Source organism: Glycine max, chromosome 6 (genome assembly GCF_000004515.6).
Source record: "Glycine max cultivar Williams 82 chromosome 6, Glycine_max_v4.0, whole genome shotgun sequence".
NCBI lineage: Eukaryota > Viridiplantae > Streptophyta > Magnoliopsida > Fabales > Fabaceae > Glycine > Glycine max.
This window is the reverse complement of record NC_038242.2, coordinates 12,560,619-12,573,605: the sequence shown is the minus strand read 5'-3', so window position 1 is coordinate 12,573,605 and position 12,987 is coordinate 12,560,619. Positions and strand designations below refer to the sequence as shown.

At 37.0% G+C, this 12,987-nt stretch overlaps 1 protein-coding gene across 2 annotated transcripts; it reads right to left on the bottom strand.

The window, feature by feature from the left end:
* Nucleotides 1–10,468: 10,468 nt before the first annotated feature.
* On the bottom strand, nt 10,469–12,227 carry LOC100811694 (uncharacterized). Of its 2 annotated transcripts, XM_006581710.4 has the most exons (3): nt 11,984–12,227; nt 11,374–11,890; nt 10,469–11,060 (listed from the first exon to the last, which is right to left on the bottom strand). In XM_006581710.4, the coding sequence occupies exons 1-3, from the start codon at nt 12,093–12,095 to the stop codon at nt 10,979–10,981; spliced, it is 711 nt and encodes a 236-aa protein (XP_006581773.1). In that variant the 5' UTR covers nt 12,096–12,227; the 3' UTR covers nt 10,469–10,978. The 2 variants fall into 2 exon arrangements, with proteins under 2 accessions (XP_006581773.1, XP_014631961.1); XM_014776475.3 differs by having other exon boundaries at nt 11,374–12,224.
* Between the last annotated feature and the right edge of the window lie 760 nt (nt 12,228–12,987).

The window sequence follows — 12,987 nt, the reverse complement described above, 5'->3', positions numbered from 1 at the left end:
TCCATTGACTGAATTATTTTTATTCTTACTTGTTATCACTTTTAATTGTAACATTTTATGGTTGATCATGTGTTGCCCCGACCTTTTCGGACCTTCTATTTATGGTTAGTTTTGTTTATGATTTTTTCTTTACACATTTTTGCTTAGGGTTTCTTGTAAAAGCCCCACTTGATTCCACGAAAACTACAAATATGACATAAAGCCAGGTAAAATCTTCAAGTCTCATCACAGAAACTGGAGAAAAAAGAGTAACATACTATGAAGTTAGATTGTCCTGAAATCCAATATATAATACAATCAGTCTCAGGTGGTCTGATTTACTCAAGAAGTGTAGCTAAATTTCTGTTTGTTTTTTATTTTCTTTATGAATTTGTTACAATTAACTTTCTCTTAGAATGCGGCTGGTTATTTACTACTTTAAGTCGAATTTTATGTTTTAAGAAAATAACGACATAAGATGGATGGTTTCTTTTCTTGTCAAGTCTTGACTTCTCTTCGATCTGTTTATTTCCTCCGTAAAAGAATGGTTGTTCGATCATCATGAATTATGATTCGAGTAAATATTTATAGGGTTAATTGATATTTTGTTGCATACTCTTACCGTAACATGCTTACAAATTTAACTAAAGGTGTTGATGTTAATATTGTTACAAAATTTTTCTAGTATACAATTTCTAATGGGTATAAAACTGTTTATGTTTTTTCCACACACACGAAAAAAATCAGAATCTGTCCAGACTTATCTTATTGTACTCTTTGTTGTCATCTTCATATATCACATTAGATGAGAGTGATGCATTTGAAACTAGTGACTTTAAAAGCTCTTCAAGTAGCCAAAGTAGCAACAGTGCTAATGAAAATGAAGAGATAACAAAATTTCATCAATGGGTTGAAATTTTCCAAGCAGCTCTCGTATATATGTAAGTTCTTCATGTCGATGGTCACATAAGATGTATTTGGATCAAGTAATAATTGTATTAATTCAATCATCAACCTATCTTAGAAGCCTTAAAAAAAAAATCAACCTGTCTCAATGTGAAGAGATCATTTAAATCATTAGATAACTCAATAATGCCAGAAAATTATCAGTCTCTTTGAGTGAGCCAATAAAAGTATCTACATATCAACACGTCAGAATGCAATAGGTCTGGGCATATTGTGGGCAGTTTAACACCTACAAGAAAATTTTGCAACGATTTAACAGTACCACTAGAAATTTTTTTGTAGTGGTGTTAATAGCAACCGCACTAGTGATTTAGTGTAATAGTGTCAACAACTGGGAGCAAAACTCAATTTATATGCATGTGCATAAAAACTAATACTTTGTTTCTTCTTTCCTTTTCTTCTTGTGCTGTTAATATCACGTCCTCTTTCATGTGCATCTTTACTAACATCTTTGCAAATGGCCACCGTGACTTTAGCCCAGCCTTTTTTGTTTTTTTGGCAGCCTATTTGTTGAAGTTCGCTTTATTTTATTATTTTAAAAAAAAGGAAAAATATTGAGAGTCTCTTTCTTTCTTACCTTTATGGTAACATGTTCGTTACTCCATTGACACTGACACTGACCACAATAATTCAATTTGAAAAATGAAAAATATATATACCTCCCTTTATTAATAAAATATACTTCCTTCCCTTTTTTTCTAATGAATTTTCCCAAATACGCTTCCTAATTTATTTCCCTTTTGAAATAATTCCTCTATCTTGTTGCCGCTCACCCCCTCCCCCCTTCCTTCCTCCAATCAAAGGCGTCGATGAATAGAGTTTACATTATTTTCTACTAGTGAAAAAAGGCATTCCGTGCATGAACTTGAAAGTTACCTATATATATAATTTGGTGTAGCTTGTTTTTTAAAGATGTACTATCCAAAGTTCACAAAACACGTGTGTCATGATATATAGCACTTCATTACTTACGTCAACCTTTCACGTCAGCTCTGACATAAGAGCACGAACATCTAACTCTTAGCAGTCAGGCTCCCCAACCGACATGTTATCTCTAACCTCTTATTATTTGAATATATTATCATTTCTTTATTTCTTGGCATATATTCAATTATCTACAAGACTATAAATTATTTGTAAGTAAGAATTATTTACTAGCTTTTATCTCTAAGCTATACATTATCTCTAACTTTATCCATAAGCTACCGACTATTATTTACAAGTCAGTAATTATCTGTAAGGGTTGTAACAGCCCCTATCAACAAGAACCCGCAATTTCCTCTTCACATTATAAGTACCATGTTCCCTCTACTCTCTCGACACACTTTTACGCTCTCAAGAGAAACTCACATTCATTCGTACTCATTTGAGACGAACACCTTCACACTTGTTCATATATTTACTCACTCTCTCATATTCTCCTAACTCACATACTTACTTCAGTGTTAGAGTCCTTTATTTTGCAGGTCTCCCCTCTTGTCCTCCTAACAAAGGCCACTCTCCAGTCGACATGTGAAGTCCAGGAGCCCACCTTAGCCATGTTCACCCTGGTGTGTGCCAGCTCCAAATTTTGGTCAGTACATTTGGTGCCTACCGTGAGGCCACAGTAAAACATACCTCGCAGTCTCTCCATATCTCTTTTTTTCATCCATGGTTAGCACTCGGTCTAGCCTCAGACGCGAACCCCCTTTCAAAAGCTCCAATCCTCCTCTAGTAGGCCTGCCATACATTGATACTCTCCAACAACTCCAAAATTGCATTGCAAAGATGGAGCGACGCCACGAGGAAGAGCTTAGAAAGCTAAAGGTTGACCAGAATCAGCTGGAGGCTCGCTTCAGACACCTCTACGGCGACGAGCACTCCACTCACACATTGCCTGAGCGTACTCAAGAGGAATCACACCCTCAACGCACAGTCAACGCCCAAGATTATTCAAGTCTCTCCCACATGCACCATCCTGTAGGGTGAACTACTCGTTGACACCCCTTCGTCGATCGAATCATGGAAGTTGACATACCCCTAGGTTGGAAACCACTCAACCTAGAGCGATATGATGGGACCACTGATCTAGATGAACATTTGGATGCTTTCCACAAATCTGTACACTAATGATGATGCAATCTTGTGTCGTGTCTTCCCAACGTCCCTTAAAAGAGAAACATTGACCTAGTATGGTGGACTTCCTCCAAGGTCCATCGACAGCTTTGACACTTTTGTCGAATGCTTCAATGCACAATATGCAACCAGTCGATCTCATTGTATGACATCTACTACCTGCGACAAGCAAATGATGAATCTCTCCCAAAATTCATGGACAAGTTTGGGCGCATTGTCATCCAAATCTGCAACCTCAACCCAAAGGTAGCATTACACTTTATGCTCCTCGCTTTAAGGCTTGACAAGTTTGCGGACAGTCTATGCAAAAGTCCACTAGTAGCATGAACGAGTTATGCAAACGAGCCAAAGGCTACATTCAGATAGAAGAGATGTTTAGGTTTAGGAACGAGGTCAAATAAGATGAACAAAAGTGTGACAAGTGGGAAGGAAGCACCAAGGCTAACTCACATAAGTCGAACAAGAGGCACAAGCCGTAAAAGTGCCAACCTCTTTCAAAAGGGTCCAGGTATGAGCAGTACACACTCCTAACGACCAATTGTACTACAATTCTCGAAGAAGCTTTCAACTTGAAGGTACCCATCAAGCTACCTCTGTCACGTCCTCCCAAGTCGGGGTAAGATGCGACCAAATACTGCAAATACCATCACGATATCGATCATAACTAGAAGACTGGTGGGCCCTAAAGGACAAAATAGAAGAGCTCTACGGGTTGGGTACCTAGCCTAGTTTGTTAAGAGACCGAACAATCACCAAGCAAGAGTGAGACCTAGAGGACACCAAGAGGGTCAACATAGGAATCACGATGCGGATAGAAGAAGAGACAAAGTAGAAGATCGAAGAAGACAGAGACACCACCAGCTGAGACGTGATCGACAACCTCCACAAGAATAGGAACCCATCCAGCAAATTAGGGGTGTAATCAACACCATTGTGGGTGGATTCTCTTATGGAGGACGGTCCAATCAGTCTCACAAGCGTCACCTTCACACCATCCGGGACATCGACATCAACTATGTCAATACACCATTACCATGAAGTCTACCACCTATCACTTTCACTAATAGAGACTTCAAGAGTATCAACCCCATCAACCAAGTCGACCCCATGGTTGTCTCCATCATAATTGTCAACTTCATGGTGTCCAAGGTCCTCATCGACTAGGGTAGCTCCACCGACATCTTATATGGGAAGACATTCCAGAGACTTGAAGTTTCACCTAACACCATCCAACTGATAACTATTGTGTATATGTATATTTTGGGATTAAATCATATATGAATTGTTAATTTTCCTTTCTTATTCCTTTCATTTTATGTGAATAATTGAAATTTAACATCATTTAAGTTTTTGTGCAGAAAGTGTTCAAGTTTGCATATTTACAAGTGCTTGTTGAATAATTGTCGTAGGAAAACAAAGTAAAGCCCGAGAAAGCATATTGAAGATCTGAAACTGCTTGCTCAACGCGACGCAGTTGCTCAACGAGCAGAACACGCTTAGCGGCAGGAAGTAAGGAGAAGTCTGATAAGTGAAGGTGTGCTTAGCACGAGTCACGCATTAAGAGCGAGATTACCGTCATACTCGCTAAGCGTGGCAATCACGCTTAGCGCGAAGGTTGTGTGAAATCTAAGCTGAAATGTACCTATAAAAAGAGGAAGAGAAAAAGGAGAAAAGATAGAAAACTACACACATAGTATTCAAGATAATACAATTTCTTACAGAAGGAAAAGATTAGAAGCAGGAGAAGCAATCATTAAGAGTCATTCCTTCCATCTATTCCCTTTCTCAATTGCCCCCTTTACGATTCATTACACTCTTGCAATTGTAAAGCATCTCATGAAAATGAGAGGCTAAAATCCTTTTTGTTGGGAGCTTAACAGTCAGTTGCTCTTGATGTAATTACTCTTCCTATTTATTTAATATTATTACTTTTTCATTATCCTTTTCTGTGCTTAATTTCGTTATTTATGGTTTGATCACCTATATGCATGGTAAGTTTTAGGGGTGACATTGGAAAGTGTTATTTTCTAATAGAACTGGAAAAAGGTATTTAAATAATTCATCTCTAGGAATAGAATGATTTTATTTAGTCTGTTAGACATCTCTATTCTTAATGCAATTTCACTGTTTTACTTCTTAAAGGGATTTGAGAGAAAAAATAGATAAATTAGTTTTTTTCACTTGAGAGATCATGGTTAGAGTATATGAGTAGATGCAGGTGATAATTGGAATAATCTTAAATAGAAAAAAATCATTAACATTACATCAAGAGTAGTTCTGGTAGGCTAAGCCCCTAACATTCTCATCTTCTGAATTAACTTTTGCATCTAATATTGCCTTGTCTGTTTAACTAATTAATTTAATTTTATGTTTGTTTTTATCTCTTATTTATTTTAATTTAATTTTCTGCCAATTTATTTTATTGTTTTTTCGCAACCTTTTAAACCAATTTAATTATTGCTTGACAATTATATATTAATCTACCTAAGTACAAACAAAGTCCATGTGGACTCGACACTTGGACTTCCATTTTAACTTTACTACTTGTACACATTGGTGCAGAAGCGAAGGAATAGAAGCGGAGGCAACAGCAGGAGCGGAAATAACAACAACAATGGCAGGAGCAAAAACTTCGATCGACAAGGGAGATGTCAACCCAATGGCTTGCCTCAAGGCATAAAGGCTCAAGGGTTCGAAAGAAGTAGAGGGCACTGGGGGTGACCTCAACAATATCAATAATTGGGTCAATCTCAGCAACAGATTAACCCCCTTTTCCAACAGTAGGGGCGCCAGTGGATGGTGGCGCAGTCCCACCAGCAAGTTCGACCTTCTCACAAAGGGACTCCAAACAAAGTCACCCATAATTCCTGTAAAACAAGCAATAATAGTACAACAAATGTCATAAACACAATTTAGACACCAAGAAGGAAGACAAGGAAAAAGAATATTTATCTTGCAAGGCAATGAGAGGATCGCTCCCCAAGTGAAGAGACAAAATGGCCTGCGCGTATAGCGAGACTGGTAGCTACTCTAAAATGGCCTTATCAACCCTCATCACAAGATTCAATAAATCCTCATCAAACGACTTGAACCTGGTGGGGTCGTAGAATAGGTAGCAGGGCTCCTCATCTCTGCTAAACATAAGTGGCAAACCATCAGCACGACATAAGTAGCCATGACCTTGAAGAAAAGGTCCTTGAAGCAGCGAAAGACGTTTGAGTCGAACTCAAACAACTTACTGGACATGCTATTCAAGGAGACTTAACCAATCTTGCAAGTCAGCTTCATTTGGAAGAAAAACAAAAAGATTGGTACACTAGGCTGGATGTTGAAGAAGGGGTATAAAATCTCAAAGGCCCTCACCATGGCCCAACTATTTGGGTGGAGTTGGGATATGTGTTCGTAGCAAAAACTTGTTCGCTAATATTCTACGATGATAATCAGCAAGTGTACTGAGTCGCACAAGTAATATAAAACGGTAAGAACCGAGTATCGTATCCACATGGAACTTGTTTCACTCAGAAGATATATGTTCAATGAGCAAATATTTGTGTAAAACAAGTAAATGTTGAGTTGGATGTATGTATAAAAATCTAGTTAAACACTAAAATAACTAGAGATTGAGAAGTAAAAACAGTCAAGTAAAAAGCACGTTGGGTCGTCCTACTGAATTTCCTTTGATGTTGTTAAATATTTTTCTATTTAATGTTATCCTAGTGTTCTTATGCTGAGAAATTACCCAAACCAAGATCCCTCGAGTGAATGGGCCTAACTCTATTTAAACCTCATCCTTGATCCCTCAACAAACTTAGTCTAAAAGAGTTGCATTACGATTACAACATAATAAGGACTTGATCGCTGCACTCCATTCCTAGACATAAAGTTTTCTAGCTTGCTCTATCAAGTTCTAAGGTTTTAAAACACTTCCCAGTACTAAAAATCCTAACTATACATACAAATGGGTGATCAAGCCATAAGCATGCAAAAATAAGCATAGATAGAAGCAATGAACACATAAAAACAACATTAAATAGATAGTAAGAGAGTTTTACATCAAAGGTTCGGCAGAACTCCCCAACAAGAGGTTTAACTTTCCATTACAAATAATAAACTTTCAGCACAAAGGATAGATTTTGAGGGAAGAAAATGGCTAGGAATGGTTGAGGATGTCTCCTCCAACCTCTAGAACCTTAATCTCACTCCTCTAACCTAAACTCTCTTGGAGGCTTGTTTCTGTCGCTCTAGCTTCTCCCTTGGCTCTATTTTTCGACTCCTCCCTTTAGTCTCCCAACTTCAGTGTTTTAAAGGCTCCTTGACGTTTCAGATTCTGAAAGCTTGCTTAGCGAGATTGGCTTGCTAAGCGCGAGTTAGTGAGATGGGCGCGCTGAGCGCGAGAAGAGACAAACGACTCATTGGGCAAGCACATCTCTAGCTAATCCTCTTCTAGGGTTTCCTTTCATGCTAAGCAAGCTGAGTGTCTCGCTTAGCGGATGTCACTCACTAAGCACATAAGCCTCGATTAGTGAGACACTAGTTGCTTGACCTTTTCTTCTTTTAGCTTGAAACTGAAGTAGTTTCAACATTAATTCACAAAATGGGAGTATCTACTATATAAAATCAAACTAAACATGAAAATATGTACAATTCCTACAAAAATAACCATAAATTGGGAGAAAGATGTTAATTTCATGCAACTATTCAATACAAAAGTTAGTCGTAAATAATGACTAACAATATGACCACATTCAAGTGCTCAAAAAGAGCACAATGAAAAGCAGTCAAGGGGAGAATGAGACCTAAGACCTCAAACAAACACCTGTACATGAAGAAGAAATGTGAACTACCCGATGTCGCCCTCAAGAAAGGGAAGTCATAATTCTCGCAAGCATAAACGACTATTTTACAAGAGTCTTCAGGGTTTTCCAGCTTCACCTAGTGTTGCAGAGCAGCGACACTCACCATAGAAGTGAATGAGGACTTTTACTTTAGAACATCGTCCTTCACCCACTCATAACTAGCAACGGAAGGTGGGGACAATGACGACCCAACACTATGGCTATGTCGCACGCGAGGAGATGCCCTAACATCTCCATCGCTTCTCTTTGCTCCCCCAGAAGCAGAAGGGAGGAGAATCAAGGTGACCTGGACAAGCTCCCTGGCCGGGGAAGCAGCGGAAGGCCACGCCCTCCCGCGAAGATGAGAGATGCCTCCACCAGTGTAGCGTGAAACCCTCAACTTCTCCGAGGAAGAGGTTTCGCTGTTTGAGGCATCATGGCAAGTATTCTTCGAGGAGGAACCGCGAATGGAAATGACCTCCTGATCCATCAAGGGTTGCCAAATCGAACCCCCGGAATCGATGTCACCCATGCCGATGGCGGAGTCAGAGAAAAATGAAGACATGATTAGAGAAAAAATGCCTTGAAGGATCAAATAAGATGAAGGAAGAAGAAAACAAATTGCAAATTTGCAAGTGCAAGAGCAAAAAAGATTCAGAAAGGGAAGACAAAAATTTCAAAGTGACAGTGGCTACAAATCAAACATCCACTCCATTTAAAGATGAGATTGACTATTCGGTAATTGGCGGGAGCTGAAATGATGCCCTAATTTTTCGCACCATGACACAACCTCACTCACCCACACATCATATCTCTAGTACGTGCCCACTCCATGAGAGACGCGTATGCACGAGTATTGCGCGTGCACCACACATGCCTACATCAACAAACTAACGTAACGTATGTCTTCAATGTGTTCTCCAAAGGTTAGAAAAGAGTAGAGTTGTCAAAATACAAAGACTTTCCTCACCTGACACGTCAGACCTCACCTGCAAAATCAAAAGCATGTTCACCCTGGACAACTTGACAAAAGCAACCTGGACAACACTTGTCCAGGATTAGGGGCTTGACAAGCTTGACAGACCTATAACTCTCACTCTTGTTGAGGCCACTACTCTTTACACCAGACGACACTTGTCCATGCTTGGGGCTCGATCAACTTGTTGCCCTCTTACTTGTCAAAACAACTACCCCGGACATCAGACAAACTCCCTCGACGCAAGACAATTTCCTTTGACACTAGACAATCGTTCTTGGAAGTTAAAATAAACATTGTGGTATTTTATAATAGTTGAAGGTAAAAATAACCAGAAGAAAGATGATATCAAATGAGATTATTCCCTTGATAATAGTTGTTTTTTAAATATATAATTGTCTTGGAAGTTAAAATAAATGTTGTAGTTTATAATAATAAAAATGACCAGAAAAAAGATGAAACCAAATGGGGCTATTCTGTTTATAGAGTTATAGATAAAGGGTATTTTGGTAATAAAAATATAAAATAAAGAAAGGGAGGTATACTAATTAATAATGGAAAGTATAAAAATCAAAAGTCTAATACCATTTGGAATTAATGGGTCTTTGACCCTTACGAAAGTAAGGCCTTTTTTTCCTTTTAGGTTAGGTTGGGTTCTTTAGATACTTGCTATTTACACCATACATTTACTAAGTACATTCACTTCTTTCTCTTTATATTTTTATTCTCAAGTATACCTTATTTTTATTAAATTACAGTTCAGAAAATTAGTTTCCAGAACAACATATATCCATTTTGGAAAGTAATTTCCAAAACTATGTTATAACAAAATACATATAAATGACTTTCTAGACCATCATATATGATATATCAATTCTGGAAGTCGAACAGAAAACAACATTTTTAGATATTATGTTAGAGCAATTTAAAATTTTGATATATAGTATGGTTTGTCTTTGATAAGCTAAAAATTCATTAGATAAAGAGTACTTAAGATAAGTACAAGATGTGCCTACCTCAAATACTCAAATAACCATGATGTTACACAAGTCATAGATGGATATCTATTTGAACCCAATTACTTGCCCATGCTACCAAGTACCAAAGGCTCTCAAATTAATTCAGTGATTAATTGGACATCAATACCCTTCGTGTGGTGTTTGAATGTTAATTTTTGTGTGTAAAGTTTATATTAAAGAGTATGTTGCTGATACTTATCTTAACTAGATGTATGTATCATTGTGGCTTTACATCTTTCTCAGTCACGTCAAACTTTCTCTATTTAAATCTTTAGGATCCCTCAAACTCAAATTTTGTTAGGAATTCTATAATTTTGCTAACCTGTCACTACGATGAATGTTTAAACTTCAATCCATTTGCTGCTGCCTGCTAGTGACAAGTTAGCAAATTTGAAAATCGTTCTTTCCCCACACGATTGCCAGCTTATCAATAAACACTTTGTTTTTTCATTTTTAATTATTTTTACAAGTCAAGAATATTAAAATCATAATATTCTTGACAGGTGAAAAATAATATTTTAAATAATATTAAAATCATAACCAACAGGATTTGGGTCATGATGAGAACAGAGCAAAAGTTTCAAAACACACCGACTCAGATAAAGTTGAAGTTTCCACGAACAGACTACAAAACTCTACATGTTTTAAGTGCTGTGGCATACCAAAAGTAAGTCCTGTGATCTTACGTTTCTCTATGATGAGACTTCAGAACAATGAGCGTACAAGGTACATGTCCATATTTGTATGCTACTCTATTATGCCTCCTTGACTCACTATAACGAGGTTATGGTTTTTTAACTAACAAATATTTAACTGATACAGTGAAAGAAGCAAAGGTTAATTCCTGTAGCTTACACTACATGCCCCGGACCGTTTCCCCAACATCTTTCCCATAACACCAGAAGAGAAATTTTGATGATCAAATATGCAAATGAATGCCATTACTACTAAGTACTAACTAAACCAAGGAATTGAAAAACAACCTATGGTGTCTCCTTCTATTTCACATTTTTTTTCCTGTTGTGAATTTCCATGGCACCTCAAGCTTCCAAAGGAACAGAACTATTCATATTATTAGTTTGTTATCCTCACAGATTCCTTGTTTTGCTTTTTGCATAAGGAAGGAATGGCCAGCAACCATGCGAGAGGGACAAGCTGTGATGATCATACCTGATAAAACAAAAAAGAATTAGTGGATAATATATGATATTTGTTTCATTTAGACTATGTTATTTTCTGTCATATTTGATGACTTCAATTACATCATAGTCATTACCATCATCATAATCTAATACAGATGCACTAAGGAAAAAAATCATTAACACGAGTTGAGTCTAGCAGAAGAGACTATTACCCTCGCAACGTGACAAATCAAAGTTTGAATCTCATTTTAGTGTTGACCATACTTCAAATAGGATTGCTTATGAAGGAAGATGCACGCGGGAAATCAAAAGAAAAGAAAAAGGAAAATTTCAGTATCTACCTGTTTATGTCACTATTGATGCGGCCACCATTTTTTTGACCTATGCCATCTTCTCTGTTGTCTCCTGAAAGGAAAAGTTTTTTAATTCTCCATTCTTTTCCCACTTGTTTTATAGATTCCTGCAATGATGATCTTGAAGAAACCTTGGAGCCATTCTTTGCTCTATCCTTCTTCATCCAATCAAGAGAAATAGGAAAGAACAACTTGAGGAGGAAGGTTTCACTGTCCATGCTTTCGACCCGCAATATCTGACCAGGTCTACTACTATTGCCTTTGTTTTTCTTCTTTTTGCTTACCCTTTTGAGTTGAGCTTTATTGCCACTACTACTTTGCATGAGAGTGTTCTCGAGTGAAGTTTCATTTTGGTGTGGTTGTTGCTCTGGTTCCAGCACCTGCTTCTCATGAACCACCATGTCTTGGAAAGAGAGTTCATAACCAGACTCAGGCATGTCTTGCATCATCTCCATAAGCTCCCTTTGTCCTTCTGAAATAGCTTTGCTCCTTGAAGGGTCTGAAACTGTTGAACAAAACCGTGAATACTCATATTTAAGGCTTTTTCTTTGGTGTGTTTCTCCAAAGTATGCTTCCTTTTTGAGCCTTGATTCATTACCTTGTGGTTGATCACAATCATTTTCAGAAGGTATGATGTTTGATGAGCCCCAGAAACTGAACTCTTTGTCTTCACCTTCGCGACGAGTGTGTGTTTGGTGGATTGTGCTCATGGTTTGTGAGATGAGTGAAGGGAGAAAGGTGAACGTGATTTTGAATATAAGAGAAGGGGAATGAATGAAGTTGTCTTTTTCTTGTTCCTTTTTTTCCAATTGAATTTGTAAGGAACAAGTCGTTGCCGTCTCCGATGGGAGTAAAAGTAAATGGTCAAAATGCTCATTTTCCACATCTATCTTTCTTCAAATGTTCTTTTCAGAAAAAAAAAAAAAACTCGGTCGAATTATATTTCACGTTGTTTTAAAGTCCATGTTCTAGTGTTCTGTTCTGAACATTTTCAATTATCAACCACAACAAATGAGAAGTAATAACAGATTGCAGTTGTATAAGTTAGCTAGATGCTGGCAATTTAAGAATAATTTGTATAATCATGAAATTTTAGATAACATGATTTATTTTAAATGTTTACATGTTTAATTTTCTATCTAGAAATTCAGTGCATGTTTGGATTTAAATTTATAATTTAATTTATAAAAATATCTTAAGTCTTACTTTTCCAAAATTAAGTTTAAAGACACAGTTTTACTCTAAATTTTTTTTAAGGGATACCAAATATGACTTTAAATTAATTTTACTATCAAATATACTTTTCAACGGTACCACCTAAAATCTAATTATACAATAACCCTGATTTTGTGCCCGAATTATATTATGTATTGAAACAATTTTAAAAAAACTTGTTTTTGATAAAAAAAAATTATAACAAGTTTTACTTTTTCTTTTTAAACTTATAGCAAGTTTTACTACTAACTTCAACATTTTAAACATAAATCACTTTACTTCAAACTCAATTTCAACAAAAATCAATTTTACAAACACTGACTGAAATACACACTCGGAAACTTTGGTCTAGTAACCGCAGGCTGGCTCTGAATAGGGGTGAATAGA

Coding starts and splice junctions, on each gene's coding strand:
- LOC100811694 (XM_014776475.3), bottom strand. CDS start 12,095: ATGAGCACAATCCACCAAACACACACTCGTCGCGAAGGTGAAGACAAA. Junction 11,061..11,373: donor ATCAATAGTGACATAAACAG/GTAGATACTGAA, acceptor TTGTTTTATCAG/GTATGATCATCACAGCTTGT.